We start from the raw sequence: 24,358 nt of genomic DNA, 5'->3' as shown, positions 1-24,358 counted from the left end.
AACCACTAAACTTATTCAAATGTTATTCAGACACTGTATATACAGATTATATCATCGATAAATTATATCTGTCTTTTGATGAAATCAGCCTAGACAGTACTCAACAACTTCCGTTTCTCTTTTGAAAGATGCCAACCTAAACAGTATTAAGGGTTCTTACCAAGGTCATCTTCAACTTGTCTGTGACAGCTAAGTTGTATTTCTGAACTTTCTCTTTGATTTCCTCTTTGCTGAGGTAATTGTGAGTTTCCTTTCCTTTCTCTACATCCTAGAAAAAAAAAAAAAAAAAAAGTAGTGTCATACATGAGAGATCATAGGAAAAAAGTACAGATAAACCTGGATTCTTTTCACATCCCATACAAGAGGTGCACTTCACCTTGAAATACACACAGTCTTTCTCTAGAATCATCTACCAACTTACAGTGCTATAGTAAATCCCTCAGACTACAGACTTTCTAAGGTATATATAAAACTAATCTGTCACTAGCACCAAGAATTATTTTGAGACACTGCATTGCTAAATCTCTTCTCTGTAAAAATATCCCTCCCTCCCCGCACAGAGTGCCTCCAAGATTGGCTGCTTCTACTTTAAACTTTTTTTTTTTTTAAGCAGGTCTTGCTGCAATATACTTCAGATGACCCTCTTGCCTCAGCCTCCTGAGTGCTGGAAATTGCAGGTATATGCTACCAAATAGACATCCTCTACTGCCCACTCCCACCACCTTCATCCAGTCTAACCCCATCCTGGCCTTCCCACACCCTGGAGGGAAAAATATTGGTTAAATTTTCTCATCACTATGAGGACCTCATTAAAAAAATTATCATTTCAGCCAGGGATACAGCTTGGCAGCATAGCACCTGCCTGGTAAGCAAGGTCCTGAGTTGGATTTCCAGCACCAAAACAAACAAACAAATATATAGATAGATAGATAGATAGACAGAGAGAGACTCTACAGTGCATGATATCATTGTGTGACCACAAATGGCCAAATTGTAGTATTTTGTGATGACAACAGAGGCACACACACAAGGCACCTAACTCATGTCATTGAATTCTTCCAACAACCCACATGGTAGCCATTATTACTAAAGTTTCCAGACAGATCAAGTTCTAGGCGGTAAACTAACCCACCAAAAAAACCTTAACTGCTCAGCAGAAGCAATGGAATTTACCTGAGGCCCCATCCCAGAGGCCCCCAACTCTGACCAACTCCAGCCACACACTGAGACCTCTTGGCAACTCCACATGGCCTCTCAAGAAATTCTCTCAAATGAGCTAATTAGCAGCCCATGTTACAGAAAAGGAGAACAGGAGAATTACAGAGGTCACGCAGTTTGTCCAAGGGCAACCCCTCTAGTAACCAAACCACGCCCTACTTTAATCCAAGTCCCCTATGTTGTTTCTACTAAATGGCACAGGTCTCCAAGATTTCGGTGGGGTATATGTAAAAACCACATGGAATCTCTGCTGTGAGAAACTGGAAGTGTAAATAAGGACCAAAATGTAATACATACATTGTGAAACAGGAAGAAAATGTTCAATGGAAAGGGGAAACAGTGAGGGGGAGAGAGAAAGGAAGTAAAGGAAAAAGTAGAAACAAAGCTTTTATAAAGAAGGAGGGGGAGAGGGGCTGAAGGGAAGGGAAGAGAGGGGAGGGGAGGGGAGGGGAGGGGAGGGGAGGGGAGGGGAGGGGAGGGCAGGAAAAAAAATCAAGTTATATCATGAACAGGTACAAATTCCCTATAATGAATTTGAGCATTGTGTATGTCTAAAATGTACCAATAAAAAAAAAAGATTTTAGTGTGGGCAAACATTTGGGGTTTTTGTTTTTTTTCAGACAGGGTTCGCTATGTAACTAGGCCTCAAACTCACTATGGTCTTGCCTCAGCCTCCTGTGTGCAGGAATTACAGGCCTGTGCCATCCCACCTGCTGATGTGGGTAAGCATTTTAAAACTGAAAGGTCCGCAAACAGATCTAAACCTATGTTGTAACTTAGAAAAGACAGGTCCAAGAGCGTTCCAGACTAAGAAAGAAATAGGCCTTTTCCAGCCAGACACTGGTCCCACAGCTGGATATTCTCCAAGCAGGCATTTGTTCCCATCGACTCACTGTGAGCTGCTGTTATAAATACACCAGGAATGGCCACTAAAGAACTTGTAGGAATGCCACGGAGAGTATAAAATGGCTCTTGAGCCACTTGTGCCTCAAGTTCCTTAATTTCAGACCCTAAAATCAAAGACAGAGGGTGTGCCAACTGTAGATTATCTCAGTATTTTCAATTTCAACAGCACTGTGAGGTCAGTGTATCTGCACAGAGTGGAGAATAGCAGCAGGCAGTGTGCTTGTTCCCTAGTTTTAGGGCAGCCCTCCAGGTGGTGAAGCACTAGGTTGCTGAAACAGTCATGCTTTGATCTGTATTGTTATATTGTTATGTCCTGTTTTATCTCAATCTCTCCCTTATTCATTAAAAAAATTATTTAGTTATTTCTTATGTTTGTTTTAATTAAGGGGAAAAATTAGCAGGATATATAATAGTAACTTTTTTTTATTTCCTATTAACTTGTTTTGAAGTCCTGTAATACTCCCACTATCTTGTTTTGACTGATTAGACTCTGTTCCATTCTGTGTGATAGTATCAAGTTTGAGGGTATAGGCAACTACTTTGAAGGCAATAAGATTCACTAAGATGCCCATTCTGGTTTGACTATTGTCTCCTTTGGAAGTCCTGTAATGTTTACAATGCTTAAGTTTTATTGGTCTTGTTCTCTACTGTTTTGTTCAACTTTATAGTATCTAATGAGATAGACAATTCTTTTTAAGGAAACAGGAGACATTGTTGATAACCATTGTCGATAACCTTGTACTCTGTTTTATATCATGTGCTATGTCTATCCTTGGTTTTGACTGACAGCTTTGTTTTGCCATATTTGACTTTATTCTCTCCCCCAAAAAAGTAATAAGAACTAAGGAGTAATAAAACCCAAAATGTGTAAATTTTGCTGTAAAAAAGAGAGGGAAAAAAAGTGCTCTAAAGGATACAACAGCAAGTGTGTTTAGGGGTGTTATAGCTGACCATATTAATGTTTTTGGTTGGATCATTGAACACAACTCTTTGCAGTCTCACTGTTTGAATGTCCACTTTGCATGCTTTGATACTGTGATTTGAGCAACTATCTCTAAGACGATAATATGTAATCTATTAACTGGTGATTTCTTACTGTTTTTTTTTTTTTGTAGTTCTGTATTACTTGTACCCTTACATCGCTTTGTTTTGTTTTGTGTTTTTCTCTTTTTCCTTTTAAATAAAATTAAAAAAAAAAAAGAAAAAGAAAGAAAGCATTCCCTTGACCAATGAGAAAAAGCAATCTTATTTTTGGTGTTACTCGTTAGGGTTAAAAAGCTGCAATTAAACTGACTTCAAACTATCACTTCAGTGAGTATCTCCAGGGAAATTTAAAACATGTATCACATCTTTACTTGCTCTCCTCTTTAGGGTTCACAATTAGCTGGGTGCCAGCTACAGCTGGAAAAACAAGTGACAGCCTTCTTCTCTGCTTTCCCAATCAGCTGACTAGAGATTAAACTCAGGGGCACGCTACCTACTGTCATCCTCAGCCCTTTTTATTTTCATTTTGCTACAGAATATCTCTAACATGTCCAGCCAGGTAGGCTTTCAGCTTGTGATCCTCCTGCTCGGCCTCCACATTTACTCTTTAAAGTATTAATTGGCCAGTTGTTCTTCAGTGTGTTTGCAGGGTACTGGTTCCAGGATTCCCAATAGATACCGAAACTTCTGGGTGTTCATATCCCTTACACAAAATGTTAATTGCATATAACCTATGCACATGATCCAGTCTACTTTAAATCCTACCTAGGTATTATTATTTGTAATGTCTGATACAATGTAAATGCTATGTACATCACTGCTACACATATTAAGGGAATAAAGACAAGAAAAACATGCACACACTAAATACAGAGGTAACTGGTTGGCTGTATCCAGAAACACTGATCCTACAGGGGAGACTGTATTAAAAAATGACTCACAAAGTTCTTAGTGTGGAATGGGAATTTGGCAGGGCAAAGGTTGTTACAGAAAGTACATTTGGTCTAGCAAGACCTGGGCTCTCATCTCTAACCTGTCACCAACTCACCTGGGTTCTAGGCTTACTAATTCTTCTGTACCTGTTCCATCAATTGTTCTCAAATGAAGAGACTTCAGTAGATCACTTTCAATGTTTTCTGACCTAAAAGGACCTCACAGCAAAGATCAGATGCCGTGTTCACTGATGTGACCAAGAGAGCAAAGTCATTCCAAAAGCTCCTCATTAAAACACACAAATCCAAGACATACACAAAGCTGCATATATTACACGCTAGGCTAGGGGCTTTAGGGAAGTGAAACTTTTCAGCCTGAGAAGGGAAGAGGGGGTTAAATGGAATGATTCAGAGAAAAAGTAAGGTTAATGAGAAAGGCTGGTCCATTGTTAATCACAGGTCTTGTTGATGATACTGGACTTGGCACCCATCCTAGGCTTCCTCAGCAGGCCACCGGCAGCAGTGCAGGGAGCTTAAAGAAGATAAAAGAGCAAGCCAGTCTGAAAAAGCAATTTCCCCTGGGTCCCTACATATAGATAAATGAGACAGTCACATGAAGCAATTATCTTTCCTTCTCAAAAACCAAGGGAATGGCAGGGAGCAATTAGAGAAAGAGACCTGGACCCAAGAATCTCCAAGAAGCAGGGAGTGGTGGTACACATCTGTAATCCCAGCACTCAGGAGGTTCAGGCAGGAAGATGTGTAAGCTTGAGACCAGCCTGGAGTACATAATCCAGTTCAAGGCCCAGCCAGAACTACACAGTGAGACAGACAGTCAGACAGAAAGAAAGAAAGGGGAAAGGGAGGGGAAGAGGAGGGATCTCGAAGATCCCTCACAAGTTAATATCTCATTATTGAAAGATAACCAGAAAATAAACCCCAGAGAAGCAGCTAAATGTTCAAAGGGCTGTAAAAGCTGTGTTTTAGGTCAGCTCAGGTAACAACTGTATGCTCATTCAGCAGGGCCTTGCCTAAGCACAGAAGACACCACTCAGCAAGGCAGATGCCACACCACCGCAGGGTGCCCACTGTCTACACTTAGCGCAGGCTGGGTGCATGAGGGAAGCAAGGAAGGAACTGCTTCAACAGTGCTAAGTGAGCACCCTTCCAGAGAGTGGAGGACTGTGGCAGTGGGGAGAAGTCCTGAGTTCAAGTTGGGGGTCCAGGTCAGATTTCAGTTAATGTTTAAACCACAGAAAGCCCCCTAACTTGCTGTAAACTTTTTAAAAGAGAACCCCCCCTGCCACCTAGGATAGGCCACATTGGCAGGAAGGAAGAAAGAAGAAAAAAGAGTGCAGGGGGGAAGAAAGATGTACAACAGTTAAGAGTCAAAGCAAAAAGAGGGTTAAACAGTGGTGTGATGGGTGTGACGAGCACCACACAGAGCGTAAACAAGGCTCGCCCTGCCAAGGCAGAAGAGGAAATGGCATGGGGCACGGCAGCTTGTGAATAATGCAAGGGTTACTGCTCTTGGCCATGAGTGAGAGTGTCTGCTTGGCAGGTTGCAAGTCATCTTCGTCTAAACTGATTTTGTTTTATATTCCTCAAACCTCAGGGGGAGAGTCCTTCCATGGGAAATTCTATCCCAGACCTCCCTGAGGGCTGCTCCCCTGAAGGCTTGCTGGGTTAGCTCCAACACCTGGGTGTGGTCACACGCTGTGAGTGTTTGTGCCAGTGAACTTTCTCAGAAGGGACACACCCCGCCTCACAGACATGTGAGGAATCCTGCTGCCAGGTCCATACCCATAGGCTCACAAAATGTACCCCCAACACGTCTGAGGAAAGGGTCTAAGAATCTATGCTCTTCAGGCTAACTCTTAGGACCTCTAAACAAAACCCCCAACAAATACAGAACAACTGGAAGTGACTTCAAAAGATGAGAATGAGCTAGGGATTTAGCTCAGCAGCCCAAGCATCTGCCTGGCAAGCATGAGGTCACTGAGTTAGATCCCTGGTACAGCCTAGAAAAGGAATGTAAATTATGGTTCAAACATCATTAGGTCTAAAAATCACAGCTCTGCCATCTTCTAGCTGTGTGACCAATGACAAGTTACCTAACCTCTCTAACCTTGGTCTTTTCATCTTTGTAAAAATGTGCAGAACAACACTGCTTTATACAACTGTAAGAAGATGCCAACATGAGCTATTATTCGCAATTTACTGAGTGTCTAATGGTGCTAGAGTCTGTGTCAAGCCCTTCAAGCTGCAAGAGACAATTGTAGTTCCTGATACTTCTAGGCTGACACACTAGCAAGTCTGCCTTACTCCTGATGTTACTTCCTTGTGTATGGTTGACTTTTTCTTATTCTGCACCACAGGCCTCTTTAAGAAATAAAGTAGGCTTGGGGATGTATCTCAATGACATGCCTAGGAGGGAGTCCACCTAGGAGGTAGCACTCCAGTTCAATTCCTAGTACCTTAAAAAAAAAAAAAAAGTAAACAAGCTATTGACCTTTCTCCCAAGGTAGGCGAACTGTACAGATTTTTTGACTGTATGAACAGCACTGGCGCTACAGGCACAGCAGATCTCAGTAAATGGTGCCATCAGCCCTTGTCGGAGAGGTCACATAGCTCTCACAAGCAACTGCAGTGACTCCTGGCCAGGTTTGGGGTCCAGCTTGTGTTGGTGAAAGGGAAATTTACCAGACCAAGAGGTATTTTCTCTACTAGACTCTGAAATCATGAATTTCTAACTTTTAATTTCATCTCCTGTCTTGGATACAGGCAGTTACCTACTGATATCCCAAAAGACTCAGATGCCCTGTACAACACAGACCAAATTAATACATTCTAGCCTTGTAGTTGCACGCAGAACACAACACTAGGCATTCTTCAAATTGAAAATAACATATTTCTTATAGCAGTAAGCCCTTGCCACAAACAGAATTCCCAAAGAGTGTGTGTTTTGTAGTGTGGCTGAGCTGAATCAAGCCTAGGTGCTGATTGCTTTAGAAATCTTTCTATCAGTCTTGTTCCAACATGGAGATCAAGGAAAGTACCATGGATGGATTCAACCAAAAGAGAAAACCTGTGACAGCTATATTTTACCACAGTCACGAAGGGTCCTCTGTGCTGAAGCTGTATTTGGTAAACCAGTGACTTCCAGAAGCCAAAAAGAAAAAAGCAATTTGAGGGTTTTCATACTGACAGTTTCTTTTGAAATTTTCTGTAAGTTAGATGCTTGCGAACTAGATTTTAAAGTATGATTAGCAGGAGAAACAAAACTATTCTGAAAAGTGCAAAGCCACAACTACAGTGAAGCACTCGGAAGGAGCTAAGAGCTAAACCTACAAAGCCCCAAGAGGGTCCTTCAGGGCAGAACACTAAAGCACAGGCAGGAGAAGGGTCATCGGTTCATCAGGACGGGGCTGTGGTGAAGTCACTAATGGATGGCCTTCACTTTCAGGACCACCTCTAACAGATAGAGTAGGCAGACAGTTCAGGGGGCCCAGAAAGTTTTCTTGAATAAGGCACAGGATTGCTGAAATACACCAGGGCTACCCAACAGCATGTTCTGCAAGGAAGGAAACAGGCTGAATCTGCTGTCCAGCAGCAGCCAGGAGCCATGCTTGCTTCTGAGCACCTGAAAGAAGAAACTGAAGTTTGAACTTTATTTAATTATTGCACTGGACAATACAAATCTAGACTCTACTGGACACAGCTATGAGAACAAGGAAGATAAAAAGCAACAAGAAAACTGCATAAAATGGGATGTGAAAGTGAAGACACCTGTTCTACTGCAAACCTACTCTCCAGAAGGAAAGAATCAGAACAGCTGTTTCTAGAGGCTCAATGCTGCTGTTCATGACCTTAAAAGTACAGCACGCTGCCCACTGCTGTGTTCCCATGGTGCTAATGTTGAACAGCCACGTCAAGAGACTCGGCGCTTATCTTGGTGTACAGCCTGGCTTGCTGATTCATCCTGGCCACTTTGCAGTTGGGACTGCTCCCCTGCCAAATGGGAAATCTTTTTTTTTTTCTTTCTTTCTTTATTTCTTTAAAGATGGCAGGATATAGAGCTGGTGCTGTTTCCATTTACATGAGGATGCAGAAGCTCATATTGCCAGAATTCAGCTTGGAGGCAGGCAATTCTCCTATGCATTCATCGAACATATTCACTGTCATGCTTCTGATAGCCAAGAAAAGGGAAAAGAAAAATCTCAAAGCCTCCCTTATCCCATTCTCCTTGGAGCAACAGAAACCTCACTGTTATGTCAGGACAGGAAAGGAAAGGAAAGCTGAAGCCAACTAACTCCTAGGAAAAGGGCATGGCACATGGCACTCCAGAACAGCAGGAAGCCCATGGCCCCAAGGGGGTTTCATGAGCTACTGATCCTCCTGTTTCTATGGACAGCAAAGGACACTTCCTCCTCCTCCTCCCAACCTAGGAGATTCCCAGCACTCTTGTGAATGCTAAAGACTCTGAGAAATCTTAGTTAAGAAACCAGTAAAAGCATAAGGTAAGAAAAGACCTTTAATAACATTTTCAATGTGATGCTTGTAGATTATGAGGAAATGAGAGTACCCCTACATAGGAATGGGTATTTCTTGTATCTCCTTAACTATTCATTTTAGTGAATAGGATTCTGTATGCACTAGGGGATTGCTAGCATATCTAAACCCACACTGGAAGCAGACAATCCTAAACAAACTTTGTGCCTACGGCTACTTGTTAACAGCCAAGAGAGGGAAGAAATTTAGATGGCTTCCAAAAGATGGACTACTACAATAAAACTGAGCAGCAATTGGATATGGAGGACTGCACCAGCTTTCTCTTACATACACAAGAAGAACAAGAACATACAAACAAACAAACCACCAACAGGTACCATTAACTGCTGTCATTCTACTTTTCCAACCAGCCCCCATTTCTCACCTCCGCACTGCCCAGCAGCCAGAGTGCTGAACTCTCCCTGCTCCTCTCCTTGTGTATTCAAAGCCCACTCTACCCAGGAAGCGGCCCTTTTTTGGGTGGAACCCCTAATGTCACCCCATCAGTGCAGGTCAGGCATCCCCATTGCCTGAGGGTACCTGTTTACTTTGGCTTCTCCACCACTCACATGTATTATTAAACCTCTCACTCTCAGAATACTGTGTTGGAACTAGCTCCATGCTGGGCACAGAGGTGGGCTCCAGCCCAGTTAAATGATTCTTCTGATCTAGCCTTGGAGCCAGCTTTACAAGCCTGCTCTTGCAGTTCACCCTCTTTTGTAGGCCTTATCTATCTGCAGGACATTTTACACTCACTTCTCAAAACTGAATGAATCTATAGAGGCATACAAAAGGCCTTTATAATATCAGATACAACATATTATATGCTTCTGCTATTCATCTGTATCATCAAAGAGCCAGTCTTACAAAGCACATCCCTTAAATACTCTCGCTCACCCAGGGCTGATGAAGCAGGCACAGGCCCAGTATGTTAATAGGATTAATTGCAGCTGTGACACACACTGAAAGAGCTTCATCTGGGCCTTGCAAGGCCTCACTTTGTAAACCTCCAGGGTTAACGCTCCGCCAATACCCTATATGGCTGTACTTTAAAAACCCTGTCGTGTGCCAATAGTCAAACAGCCACTCATTTGTTTGGAACCAGAAAACAAACTTAGAGGTGGACTCTCCTCCCCAGAGGGCCCCAGCTTGAGGGCCCAACCGCAAGGCATAACAGATTACACTCAGAAACCTCAATTTGAGGTGTTTTCAAAAGGAGTCAATTAAGGTGCTACTGGTTCTGGAAAGGTGAAACGTTTTACAACTAGTTTAACTCAATTCAAATCTTAGGTGAGAGCAGGAAGAAAAGAAAGGTGACTGGAGACCTCAGGGCCACACACAACCAAATACAGCCAATTAGCAAGGGCCACCAGAAAAGGTGAGAACCTTTGAGCAGAGGTTCTCTCCTCTCCCCTCTCCCCTCTCCCCTGCGGCTTCTGGTCAGCATGGAGGCAGCAGGGGTGCTTCGGTTTTCACAATAAGGGGTGGCCCCAAGGACTCAGTTTCCCTAATTATTAAAAAAAAAGCAATGGACTAAGTCCCTTTCAGCATAAGTTTTCTAAGCTTCTGTTGCATCTAAAAACTACCTTAAGTACTACAAAGTTTATTTTAGGAAAAACTGGAAAAATTAATATAAGAGACTGCTGACAGGCCAGGAAGGGAGACTTAGAAGATGCTATCACGTGGCAACACCAGACCTAACCCAATTGCTAAATTAAAGCATGTCCAGGCCCCACCTGTCACCCAGCAGCCACACAGTTCCCTCAGCTAACAGCAGTAACAACTGTGGCTCCAGAGCCACACCATCCACCAAATCAAATCAAATCAGGAAACTGGAAGCTTTTACTGAGGTCAGAGTTTGAAGTTCAGGTCTCTGACTGCCATATGTCTTATCAAACCTTTGAACTCCCGGTGATAAGGGAGGCTCTGGGGGAAAGGAAATGAACAGGCTCATTTGGAAGATTTTTTTTTTTTTTTTTTTGTCTTTTTGAGACAAGGTCTCGATATGCAGTTCAGGCTGGCCTTGAGCTCACTTTGTAGCCCAGGCTGGTCTTGAACTCACAACGATCCTCCTGCCTCAGCCTCCCGAGTGCTGGGATTACAAGCATGAGCCACCACGCCTGGCTCAAAGATGTGGTATTTTTTTTCTTTTTTGGTACCGGGGATGGAGGATCGAACTCACGATCATGTACTTGCAAGGCAGGTGCTTACGCTACTGAGCTAAATCCCCAGCCCTTTAGGCTCATTTGGAAGTAAGCCAGAGAGGAAGCAGACAGGAATGCTGGAGCAGTCAGGAAGGCAGGTAAGGCCCATCTGAGAAACACAGCAGGATCTAGGCTGCTCAAACTCCACCAACAGCAGGAATCTTAAAGTCATGGACAGCTTTGTAAGCAAACAGCAGCTGCTTTGCCAGTAACCACCTACTGTGAAGACAGAACACACTCTTAAGAAAATAGTCTCTAAGAGCAGCACCCCAAGAAAATCATCTGAAGCAAGTCTACCTGAAAGCTATTGGGTGTCTTTCATCTTGCCCATGGTAAGTTTCAGTTGCCACTACATAATAAAACGAGAATCCTACCAACTTAGATTGTTTTCAGGCAACAGACATAAATTCAGATGACAATTTGTATGAAGTAAGAAGTTCCAGGAAGACAGTCACATTTAACTGCTGTAAGGGCTGGACTTGTAATTCTTACTCATTTGACCTTATTAATACACTAGTCAAAATACAAGCTTGGCGTGGTGATGCATCCCTTTAAGCACTTGGGAGGGTAAGAAAGGAGGATCCTACTATGAGTTCAAGGCAGGTCTGGGCTACACAGTACATAGTCAGACCCCATCTCAAAAACAAACACACACACACCTTTATGGAGTGCCCTCTTAATCTATCTGAGGTCTACGGCACCACAAAAGAATAAGGAGTCAGCAGTCTTTTTAAACCAGATGTCTAGACTGTGAGCGAATTTTTGTTTTAATTTTTGGTTTTGGGGGATGCCTGGGCTCAAATACAATGCCTCACGCAGGTTAGGAAAGGACTCTGAGCTACACTCCCAGCCCTATGAGCATCTGTCAGTTTTAAACAGACAAATCTGAAGGACTTTAAAGGGACACAAGGAGTTAAGTTGTTTTATATCATTCTTGTTCCTATTAATTCAATCCATCTCTTCACACCCTACGTTCCTCTCAAGATGGCTCTTGTGATAAATCTGTTCCTGGCCCTTAAAAGGCATAGCTTAAGTTCCATGTGCACAGGACCTCTCCTTCCACAGGAAGCACATGAAGAACAACGCAGATGCCCCTGTAGCACCCTCTAGGCTCAGCTGGTCACACAGGTGCACAGGACTTGGTCCACAGAGAACCTTCAAGCATCTGACCCTACCTTGCAGCCATGTCCAGAGGCTGCTTTTATCCTGTAGGCCTGTTTAGCCTGACCCTTTCCCAGGCTGCTTGCCTTCTTTTGATTTTTTTTAAATGCTATTATAACAAATGTATTTTTTAAAGTTTTGTGCTTATATACATTGATTATATTGTAGATTATAAATACAACCCAAGACAGTACCTCTTCATTCAGTGTGACTCAGGCAAGGCAAATGGTTGGACATACTTGGAAAGGATTACCTCCTTCCTCTCTACCTTCCTAATTAAGGAGGAAAAACTACTTGGAATAATAAAAAGACAAGGCAAACCCAGCACAATTGTGCACACTTGTAATGCCAGCACTTTGGGAGGCTGAGGCAAAAATATCTCAAGTTCAAGCACAGCCTGGTAAATTCAGTGGCTTAACAAAATAAAAGAGCTGGGATATAGCTTAGTGCAAAGGTCCTGGGTTCTAACCACAGTATCCCCCCAACCCCTAGAAATGGTAAAATAATTGGGGAAAAAAAAGAGGGGGGAACCCTCAGGGACAGCACCTTCAGGAGCCTCATGTTCTTGAGCACTAAAGACGTCCTTTTCCCCTGAGAGCCTCTCTCTCCTGCTTGGGTGCAGGTGAGAAACACATAAGCCATGGAGGCGTGTCAGGAACACAGATGAGTCAGACAGTGCTCACAGACAAGCTGGGAGAGAACAGATCAGGGAGGCACAGCCCCCGCAGGGAGGATGCCAAAGGCCAGATGCACCTGGTGACCTCACAGAACCCAGCCCAGGGCCCAGTGCCAGGCACACTTACTGCCTTTGAGGGCAGGGCTCAGCCTACATTTAGAAGAAGAGTCTTCTTAACTACCCCATATGCCATTTCCCTTTCGAGTCCTTTTTCCAACAGCTGGATGAGGCAACATTAGCCAACTCAAGTCCCGGGGAGGGAGGAAAGGTGAGCTCATCATCACATCCTCCCAGACACCACCTCAGAGCCTTCACAACCTGATCAAATTGCTACAAAATCCCTGGAATTTGGTGCCAGGGTTTTCCTTATTTTGCCAACAGGAAACTGGAGGCCCAGCAGGGTTAAGCTGCCTCAGTTAGTAGAGGCCAGGAAGGTTCGTGTCCAAGTCTGCCTGATTCAAAGCCGAAAAGTCAATCAAGAGAAAGACAGGAGGGACCCAGGGTAGACAGGGAAGGGTCCTCCTGCTGTCAGTGTAGGCCGCTGGAGGCCTGGTCCTTTTGTTACAGTATTCAACCTGAATTTCAAAGGGGGGCAGAGTTATGCATTTGGCACCTTATTCAGGAATTTTTAATCTGGCCAAGGCCAAAAAGCACTAATTCAAAACTCAGAAAATTGTCTTTTCAGCATCTAAGAAGTGGTTAAATCTGTGATATCCTAGGAAGGATCATCCAGGTAGAGCTGGAATATGACAGTGACAGAAGAGCTTTTGGGGGTAGGGAGGGGATCAGAGAAAAAACTGTATATCCAGTACAATAAAGAAAAAGAAGTACCTAAAACCTAAAAGAACATGTGCCAAAATATTAACAGTGCTCATGCCTGACTAGTTAGATTTGGGATGGTTCCTCTCTGTGAGGTCCCATACCCCAAACCTTTTCAGAGTCTTTATGACTTAACCAGGGAACAAAAAAGTAAAACCTGAGAGAGGAGAGAGGCTTTCATGTATAAAAAAAAATAAGATAAATCATCCTGGAAACAAAAATAAATACAAAGCAATCATGATTTTGCTAGTATAACTGAATGCTGATTTTCATGTGCCAACTGCAACCTCCGCAAATAAACAAAGTTCCAAGCCAATATGGCAACACTGTCTGTCTTCCTGAACCCTGACAGCCAACTAGATGGACCTCAAGATCAATGTACAGAAGGTACCAGAGAGGAGGCACACCGAGCCCTTTAGTAGAGATGACACTATCATGTGAGAAATTAAAAAAGCTTCCCTAGCCAGGCGTGCTACTGTATGGGCTGTAATCCCAACTCTTGGGAGGTTGAGACCCTGTCTCAAAAAGAAAGAAAAAAAGCTTCCCTCACCATAAAAATAAAAACCCTGAAACATCTATATATGATATTACCAAGGACTGTCAAAAGGAAAGGAGAGTTTTCAACATCATCCACTGGCTGACCAATTTATAAATAAAAGCTACCCTCCAGCTGCCCTGGAAAGCAGCCTGTGAGTACTTTTTATTTTAAGTTCCCAGGACCCTGCATTGTCTCTTCGTGCGGCCCGAGAGTTGCCATACTGTCCGGCTCCCTTTCCTCCACAGTGGTGTGCACAGGAAGCCCAAGGCCCAGAGGAAGCCCGCTCCACCTTTCCTCGGCAGCCAGGGGTCAGTGACCCCCCTGCCCTCCCCAACTGAGGCTGTCAGCCTGTAAGGCAAGAGAAGGGCTCCGCTATGCAGACATGTTAAAAGCAAAAGGCTGGTTTGCAGAGGATGGGGAAAAAAAGAAAGAAAGGGAATTTAACTGCTGGGACTGGGGGTCTGAAAGGAGTGGATCAACATGTGCCTTCTCAGCTTCCCAGCTCCACCTCACTCCCGGCTAAGGAACTAGGCAGGAAGCAAGTGGCAGGCACCAAAAGAGGAGGGTCAGCACAACATCAAACACAGGATGTGCACAGGTCCACCTCCTCCTCCCCACGTGTGCCCTCGGCTGCATCAAGTGTCCCTGAAGGCTGGGGAACTGTTTCATCCGAAACATCTGAGGAAACACCAAGACAGAAGGGCACTGCTGAGTCTTCTACCTTCTGGACCACATCCCTTCCACAAAGATGTGAGGGCTTCCGTCTTTTTCTACTCTTTCACCAAAGCCATCAATTTCCTCCCCTAGGAACTAATTCACAGATTCTTCTACGTGGAAACAAAACTAAATTTTAAAACAGGCACTTAAAGAATGTCCTAGGAAGCTGGGCATGGCGGTGCACGCCTGTAATCCCAGCACTCCAGGAGGCTGAGGCAAGAGGATTGTTGAGTTGGAGATCAGCCTAAACTGCACGGTGAGACTCTGTCTCAAAAATAAAATTAAATTAAATTTTTAAAACCCTACATAATGTCCTATAAAATGTGAATGTTTAGACTACACAGCTATTTGTTTCTCAAGGTTAAACCGGTCAGGATGGGGATTTAGTTCAGTGGCAGTCGTGAGTTCAATCCCCGGTACCGACTTAAAGATAAAAAAAAAAAAAAAAGTTAAACCAGTCACACTGTTTAACTCTTAACTAAAAAAATCAACGTGTGATCTAAATTGTTCTAGGGTATATGCAAATTGTAAAATTCTTTAAATTTAGGACATTATGTGCTTAGGAACTTCTTTCTCCATTCCCTCAAAATCAAAATGAAAGAAGTCAATATCCAAGTCTCACTTTGCTGAGGACTAGCGCTCCAATTAATTATCAAGTTTCCTGAGGCTCCAAGCCAGGGTGATGGCAGAATGAAAGGACTGGAGGCAGACTGGCCCAGAGGCTGCCTGGGTGACGTCTGCACTGCTGGTCCTGAGGAGGTGGGGAGCAGAGCACGGTCCAGGGCCCAGGCTGTTTACAATACACCTCATGCAACCCTCTCCGGAACTCAAGGGCACAGATGCAGAAACCACGCCTAAGGTCACAGAGGAAGAATATGAACACAAGGAGGACCAACTCCAAAACCATGGGGCTTCCCGGGTCCAGAGGAGGGGCAAAAAGCCTGCTGCTAGCCACCAGGGTGGCCCCAGACATGTCTAGAATTGTTCCAGGTATTCTTTTTTCCTCAGATGTCATTTTCTTACCTCTTAGTGGGGAATGAAAACTAGGAGAACTTGGGTGTGCACGTACAGCCAGTCCTCCCTCTGTCCCCCCTCGAGTGATACTCCGCCTTGACACTGTGGGGCAGGGAGGGTGTCCCCCTGCACACTTCTGGAGATGAGCCTCGGAGGGCCACTCGCTTAGAGACAAGCCCCACTCTCCACATCAGCTTCATTTGTTATCCATGATAAAGGTTTATTTTCATCCCCACCTGCCTTATCTCCCTGTCTTCCTTAATTGAGGACCTAGGATGAAACTTGGTCTTCCCTGTGTATCCCCAGCATCTGAAAGGGGAAAGTTTTTCTAAAAAATTCTATTAAAATAGAAGCTATGATCTGCCCCTCCCATCCCAGATATGTAAAAGAAAACTGAAAACATTATCCTAGAAATTAATAAATTGAAACTGTCCGCTGGAAAACCTATTTCCACAAAATGAATGTGCTGCCCTACTGTACAGAACAGGGTAAACCACATTTTTGAAAGTATAGACATTGTTTTAAAAACATCAACTAGTCTTCGAGCTGCCCACTCCAGAGGAAAGGGAAGGCAATGCCACACTTCTTCCAGACTTGCCCCTGCCCACGAAGCACCTCATTCAGCTCTCCTAACCAGCGATGGGCACTCCCATGCCTGCCCCTTACCTTCACTTCTGGGCTACTAAACCCTTGACTATCTTTGCTCCTACTTTCTTGTTTTTCTGTTGCCGTGTCCTTTTTTTTTGAGACAGGGCTCACTATGTAGTGCAGGGCGGCCTTGAATCCTTACGTCTCCCAGGCTGGCTTCAAACTCACTGCTTGATCCTTCTGTCTTAGCCCCCCAAATGCTGGGATTATAGGCATGTTCCACCATGTCCAGCTTTTTCCTTAATTTTCATGTGAAAGGACAAATCTCTTGGCAGACATCAATAAATATGTTCCTTTTCTTCTTCGCAATACATGGAGTGATTTTGGCCTCCAACAAATATTTGTTAAGCACCTAAATACTTAGCGAGTAGTTGTATAATGTACAGGATGTAACAGCAAATGGAGCACAGCTTCTGCCCTGTGGGCCAAGGTGGAACATGAAAATGGCACTGAGCCAGATAGAGTGGCAGGCAGCACAGGAAAGACACAGTTAGGAAGGTGCCCTGAGGAGGAGGGAACTGCTTCGTAGACTCCTCTGCAATGTTACCCAAAGTACTCTGTACTTCAGAAAGATGTAGCAGGGCACCGAATGGAGCACTCTAGACAGCCAGTCACACAGCTCAAATCGCTAATTTTAGACAAATAGAAAATACTTAGCATGCCACTAAGGGATATTTTTAGTCTGTTTCAGTTAACCACTCTAAACTCAGTACTTCAAAAGAAAGCAAGTCAAAGAAAAGAAAATTAATTCAAATCTATATCAAACAAAAACTGGTTTGCCTTCTTTTTGCCTTATCCTAAAACAGAAAATAATCAGCATTCTTAACTAATTCCATTCTATGCCAAACACCAGCATATTTGTTTAACAGATTAAACACAGAAGTACATTTTCTGCCTTCACAATACTGCCCATGAACAGGCTCAAACAACATTTTATAACCACCCCAGTACCGATAAAAAGGACAAAGACAAAAAAAAAAAAAAAAAAAAAAAAAAGTTATTAAAAAAAAAAAAAAAAAAAAAAACATTTTATAACCAGAGAGCAATGCCACGTCTACCCAGGCCTCTGAGAGAGAACTTCTCCAGCTGGCCATGCCTGAGACCAAACCAAATTCCAGGGTTCAGGATACAATACAAGGCTCACCTTTCACTAGGCGATGGTACCTGCTAAAAATTTTCTGCAAAAATATATCAGTCTTGAAGATTTGGGCTGAACCCCCAGTGTTCTACTACTCCTTTATCAGATTTATTACTCGGTCTCATTTTCCTGAAACTGTCCAAAAGGAACCAGACAGGCCGCCCTGTAAGTTCCTAACATCTGACCACTGGCAAGTCTATAAAAGCAACACAGTCCACTGCAAATGGTTGCTGTTATTAAACTACTTATGCTCGCCACATTTTCTCCCATTTACTCCAAGTGCCATACTTTGTAAAGATTCAGAGACATCCCCACCTCTTGAGCTCAGCTCGGGCAGTGGTAGTGAACCTACGGCACACATGCCTCAACGAGATGTATCACTGGAAGCTCTAAAAGGTTTGCTGTCACTGGCCTAGGGGAAGGGACAGTGTAATGGTGCTGGCTGGTGTTTTTGGAACAGAGCCCCCTCTTCAGGAAAGACCATGTATTGCCCTGTGGGGACAGATGCGTTCCCTCAGTGAGTTTAATCCACTCTGGCTAAAATGGAAACTTGATTTTATATGACAGTTTCACCTTCTGTACTTAAAAGTACTGAATCTCAAGGCCATTCTCTCACATAATCAAACCACCCTTATCATACCTAAGAAAATCAATTATAATATTATCTAGTAGCCATTCTCTATTTCCCAATACCCTATTCGAGAAATATCTCTGATAGCTATTTTTGACCCAATTAAGTTTTTTTTTTTTTTTTTTGAGACAAGGTCCTGCTCAACTGTCCAGGTTGGACTTGAACTTGCTGCATAGCTAGCCCAGACAGCCGGGAACCCATAACAATCCTGTCTCAGCCTCCCAATTACTGGGACTTGTATGGGTCTGTCCTATGTTTTTGGTCTTTAAAACAATGTGAAGTCAATATAACTTTTCTTTGTAGTCACTAAACAGGTCAATGCTCAAAGACAGAAATGAACACAAATTTAAAAAACAGCAGTATTGTACTCTAGAATTTAAAACTTTCATTTCCAGGTAACTGGAGCATTCAGTGTATGTAAAGAGCCTCGATATCAGGAATCTAGGGGCTGAGGAGTTAGCTCAGTGACATAAGAGCCTGCCTACTAAGCATGAGGTCATGAGTTCAATCCTCAGTACAAAAAAAAAAAAAAAAAAAAAAAAAAAAAAAAAAATCAGGAATCCAAGACAGAGCAAAGAGACAGAGAAATAGACAGAAAGATGAGAGAGAGAGAGAGAGAGAGATAAAGAAACTGACGCAGTCTCAGGCCTGCCCAACATGTCTGGTGACCAAACTATTTGTTGTGGTTTTTCAGCCTGTTCCCTTCCCTGCCAAGCAAATATTATAGATCAGCCCTTCATTCCTGTCAGCAGTCAACCAGTTATTTCCCAGGTAAACAGATTACTGAGGAGAAACGAAGTTAGAAGGCCATTAGGAATCTCCAAGATGACTATGTAAATACACCAGACCTTTAGACTCCATTCAGTCTGTGCTCAGAGGACCCCTGGATGGTATAGGGACAGGAAGACAGATGCCACCTAACTGATCCCTCCCCTGCAAAAGTGAGTCCTTTCAAGACAAAGTTCCTGCTGCAATCTTCTGTAAACATTTTTCTATGACTTTTCAATTCATGTTGAAAAAAAACATGTTCACAAAAAAGTGATCTTTTTAGTCAGGCACGGTGGTGGGTGCCTGTAATCTCACCATGGGAAGGCTGAGGCAAGAGGACTGCCATGAACGCAAGACCAGCCTGGGTTACATAGTGAATTCAAGCCCAGCCTGGACTACATAGAGAGACCCTGTGTCAAAAAACAAAACAAACAAAAAAGTGATCTTTTTACACAACTTGTTTCTTTCATTACTTTGTGAATTTCTTCATCTCCCTAGGCCTCAGTCTCTCAGCAAACTGAACATAATAAAACCACTTGCCTCAAACAGGCCCCGGTTCAGAGTAACTAAAATAACATTCACAGACCACTTCACAATGTCTGGCTAGCTATCCCCATTATTAGTACTACTATTAGAAGTCGTTATTGAACCTGGTATTTAAATCCTAACAGTACAAATGTTTGCCAATTCAGTAATCTGAGTGGAGCAAAATCAGAGGTTTGCTTTGTTGTTATTTGAGACAGGTTTTCACCACATTGCTCAGATCAGCCTTGGACTAAGAGCCCAGGTTGGCTTCAGATTTAATCCTTCTGCCTCAGCCTCCCAAGTGTTAGGATTACAGACATGCACCACTTCAAATCAGCATTATTGAATGAACAACTATTTCTGAGAGACTGAAATTTAGTATGCACTATATGTGCTACATATCCACCCATTTAGTCATCACAAGGTCCTCATGAGTTGATGATAATTACTTCAAACATGAGAAAGCAGAGATGGAGATTTATCTTTGAGAAGGACTGAGAGTCTAAGCAACTCCTAAAACATGCCACTACATACATTATACTTTTCTGATTTTAGATTTAACCCACAAAATACCACCAACAACAGAGAACTTCAAATCTCATTCTGGACCTCTGATAGTTTAAGGGCAGCATCAGGGGAAGATCACTGTAATATCTTCAATGAAACTTATACCTGAAATGAATTAATGATGGCTGTTAAATAGAGATACAAATGGTGTACAGAGAAATGATATAGTGAACAGCAGCATTCTAGGAAGTTTTTAAAGAATAACTTAACATTTACTGCAGAATCTATTTGCCTCAAATTACAAAGGATCGCTGAGTAGTAGTAAGAAATCTCAAATGTAAGCCACACAGAATAAGTTAACAACCCTGCAATGATTTCTGTATTTTGCAAAACTCAAATGTACTCACTTTTAAAGACACAGCTAGAGTTTGGGAAAGCACTGGGGTCTCTGTTCTTCCCATCAATCATCATGTATCGCACCTATAATGCACCAGGTTTATCAACCTCTTCCCTTTATCCAAGTACGTTTTTTAGAAATCTGACTATGCCGTGAGAGGTTTTTACCTAATGATTCATTAAACAATAACAAAACAAGGCTCTGTCACAAATGGATCTGTGGTTCCTGCCTTAAAACCTTTTCTTCTAAAATGGCCCCAGGGGACGAAAGGGGAACGGAAGGGCAGTGTGGAAAAAAATTAAGGTACAGGATGGAGAGACCAACATTCTGTGTATGCTCCAAATTTGGTACTTAGAAATGACTGCTTCTACCCCAGACACTTTCTCCAAGAAACTGGCCCCTCTAGTTTCTATTTAAAACTCTGAATTTTATAACAGAAGATACAATACAGAGTTAAAACATATAATACCAGTAGCTAAAATTTATTGTATGCTTGACACTACTCTAAGCAGTCTTCATGTATACCCAAGACCACACACAAACTTCCCTCTCAAACCCTAAGCTTTGCTGCTGGGACCCTCCTTCCCAACGGCGAGGGGAGGGGGAGCATGGACACGGGGACCCAGAACCCAACGTGCCAGGGCAGCCAGGAACTTCCACTTCCCAAGAGGGGTGGGGTCTGGTCCCCCAGATGGGGCCTAAAAACATCAACTCATCTTGCATTTTCTTTCCCTCAGTCACACACCTGCCCCACAGCCCTCTTCATGGAAGCTTTACTTTCTTCTCTTTAGCAGTTACCGCGATCTAATATATCTCATATTTTAGATTATTTATTACCTGCCATCCCACAAGAATGGGAACTCCTCAATGGAAGGAGATTTTCTTCCCTATTTTGGACTCCATCCAGCCAGACTGGCACACAGCTGGAACTCAATATGCATGTTTCAATGAAAGGAATAAACATTTTTCAGGGTGTGTCCCTGAGAACCCTGCGAGCCTGCCATGCCCTTGTTCAGTGATGGTGAACCTTTTAGAGCTTTCCATGATAACAAACAGCTGGCTGTGAACACATGCCATGCGTCCACAATTCCATCTAACAGTCATGATGTCTCCTCACACATCAGCAAAGGAATTCCGCTTGTCCACAGCTACGTTTCAAAATGAGCCCATCAGAACCAGGGCGCCTCCAGCCAAGGGCTATTTCCCCCTGCAAATCACCTTCTGCCCTAGGAGATGTGCACATCTGGGGCTGCAGTGGGGCATTCTAATCAGAACCACAGCTTGGATAGTTCACAAACTCACAGGGAAGTTTCTGGAACTCCTGGGGGAACAGAAGGCAAATGGGAAGCCAGGCCAGTGACACCTCCAAAATCCACCAAGGATTTTGAGGAGACCTGAGAGGCACAGAAAGGGGTTCATGATGGCCAGGCAAGGGCAGGGCAGTCAGGACACAGATTGCTCTCGCCTTCCATGAACGCAGGACGGCAGTTATCCTGAAAGAAAAGCTTTTCGCAAACTTCTCAATTTCCAAGTTTCCTGCACTGAGTATAGATTAGTCATTAGGGGGAAATATGTTAAAAAGAAATTTCCCTACCTTTAAAGGGAAAAATCAAATTAGTCACTACCTTTTTTTTTTTTTAAAGACTGTGACCTTCTTAAAGGTCAAAAAGTTAAGACTCAGAACAAAATATCAACCTTCCTCATGAAACATTGAGTTGTATTTGTCTCTAGTAGCACTGAGCCAAGTCAGGCAGTTTTCTCACAACCCTGGCCAAATACACTCCTCAGTACATACACCATCTTAGACACAATGAGACAGCACTGTACACGTTTCCCTGAGAGTACAGATGACAGTGCATCCTGAATCTAACTGCACAATGATTATGGAATTATGAGCAGGTGTGTCACTTGTAGTGTAATTACTGCCCAGACTTCCTTTGCTTGAGAAAAGATTTGTCTCCAGTAACCGGAGTCAATAATTCTTAGTGTTTGTTTTTTTGTAACTTTCTTTTCACAATTTGCTATATTCTGAATTGTTGCAACCTCGTTCTCAATCCCAACCCAACTGATAGACATTCTCAATCCCAACCCAACATGATAGAAAGTTAAGAGATTGATTTTACTATGAAATTCCAAATCAAACCTCACACCAAAATAAGGTAGTTTACAAAAACTGATCTCGCCTCATTCTCAAAGCCGCTTAAGGACACAGCCTCAGAAGTCAGCGCAAGAGCCAGCAATTTAGTCCTCCCAAGCCTGTCCAGTTTGCTTTGACTTTTTCATTAGTTAGAGAATGGCCATATCCAAGTTTCACCTAGGAAAAAACATCAATCATATCACAAATTTGCTATGGAGCTCAAAGTATTCCAAAAATATCACATTCTCACCCCATTTCATCTCTTACTGCATTTGTCTCTTACCCTAACCCCAAAGAATTTGTTTAACAGATGAAGACCGCCTCTAAGGATCATCTAACAGTATGTTTAAAACTACAGCCTTCAGGTCTTGGCCACTGACCCACTCACTTGCTTTCACACTTCTCTTCCACAATCTGCTGTTACAAACTCACCTAACCAAGCCAGGCATGGTGGTGCATGACTGTCATCCCAGCACTTGGGAGGCTGAGGCAGAAGGCTCCCATGAGTTTGAGTCCAACCTGGACTACATACTGAATCCAAGCTAGCCTGAACTACAGACACTATTTCAACCAATCAATCAATAAAAGAAAGCAAAAACCATCTTTCACTTATTTATATAGTGCCTTCAAACAAACTGTGCTTTGCACTTGTATCTTGGCCTCCTCCCTGCTTAGCCTATCTGCTCCATAGAAGCCAGCAATGTCCCTTTTCTGTTGCCACAGGAAAAAAACACCACGCAACCTCTCCTCAGGGCTGCAGGTCAAAGCACACCATCCCTCTGGCATCCGTAAAGGTTCTTTTGGTTTAGGACTGCCTCATTCTTCAGAGATGTTGTTGTTTAAAAGAATACAACTGTACATGTCAGGTTTTACCCATATGCTGACTTTCTTGCTTTAAATTAGGTTTACAGATCTTTCAGGGATACCACCCAAATGCTACCAACACAGCACCACCCACGCTTCCATCCAGGAGAAGCACAATGCTCTGTGTCCAAGTTTAAAGCAGACGCAGTTCGTGCAACTTCTCTCTGGTCACATAGGCCTTGCAGAGGACTTTCATTCCCTCCCAGGACCTGTGCTCTGCGTCTGCAGGCAGGAGATGCTCCGTGGGTGACTGGCAGGAGGACAGGAGTGAAGGTGGCATAAGTGAGACTTCACTAAACATCCTCCTTGCCCCTGCACACCACAGGCTGCAGCAAAGACAGGACCGCCATAAAGGGTGCCTGCCCTGCTGCAGAGTCGACGTACCCTGGAGCCCATCCTCTCTTTTCCTTTTTAAAAAATTTGACTGTGGCTAAATATGCCTAATGTAAACATTACCAGTTAGCCATTTTAAAGTGTGCAGCTCTGTGGCATTAGGTGCATTCACACCACTGTGCAACCACCTCCAGAACTTTTTCATCCTCAAATAAAACTCTGTACCCATTAAAAACACTGATCTCATTTCCCAAAACCAACACTGCACAAAAAGACAAATGTGGCGAATAAATGGAATCACAGTATTTGTCCTTTCATGACCGATTTTTTTCATGAAATAATGTCCTCAAGGTCCATCATGTCACTGCGTGTCACAATTTTACTACTTTGTTGACAGCCTACAATGGTTTGCAATTAAGGGACCCACGTCAGGAAGTCCTGGGTTTTCTATCAGGCAAGGTGGACCACTGCTCGGATTTTTGTTCAAGTGGGCTTCAGCTTGCAGTGATTTTTGGTATCTCTGAGCTTAACAGATTCAGTCTGTGTAAACAACTCTCACTGAGCAAATTTGGGGCCACTCAGCATTTCCCTACTACCAGAAGATAAGCCCATCTGTTGTTCTTTGTCTTACACTACAACTGCATTGGGAGATGAGGATGGAAAAAGAGACCCAGGGACTCTTTTTGGAAC

At 43.2% G+C, this 24,358-nt stretch overlaps 1 protein-coding gene across 1 annotated transcript in view; it reads right to left on the bottom strand.

Annotated features, from left to right (window-relative positions):
* Nucleotides 1–24,358, bottom strand: part of Rassf3 (Ras association domain family member 3) — a 67,468-nt gene that overhangs the window by 10,857 nt on the left and 32,253 nt on the right. The window contains exon 2 of the mRNA XM_063255071.1: nt 161–268. Coding sequence (XP_063111141.1) covers nt 161–268 — 108 coding nt within the window. The remainder of the gene's footprint in view (nt 1–160; nt 269–24,358) is intronic.

Source organism: Cavia porcellus, unplaced genomic scaffold, assembly GCF_034190915.1.
Source record: "Cavia porcellus strain 051 isolate PalLab524CR breed Dunkin Hartley unplaced genomic scaffold, mCavPor4.1 scaffold_8, whole genome shotgun sequence".
Taxonomy (NCBI): domain Eukaryota; kingdom Metazoa; phylum Chordata; class Mammalia; order Rodentia; family Caviidae; genus Cavia; species Cavia porcellus.
Note: the sequence above shows the minus strand (reverse complement) of the source record. Positions and strands in the feature narration are given on the sequence as shown.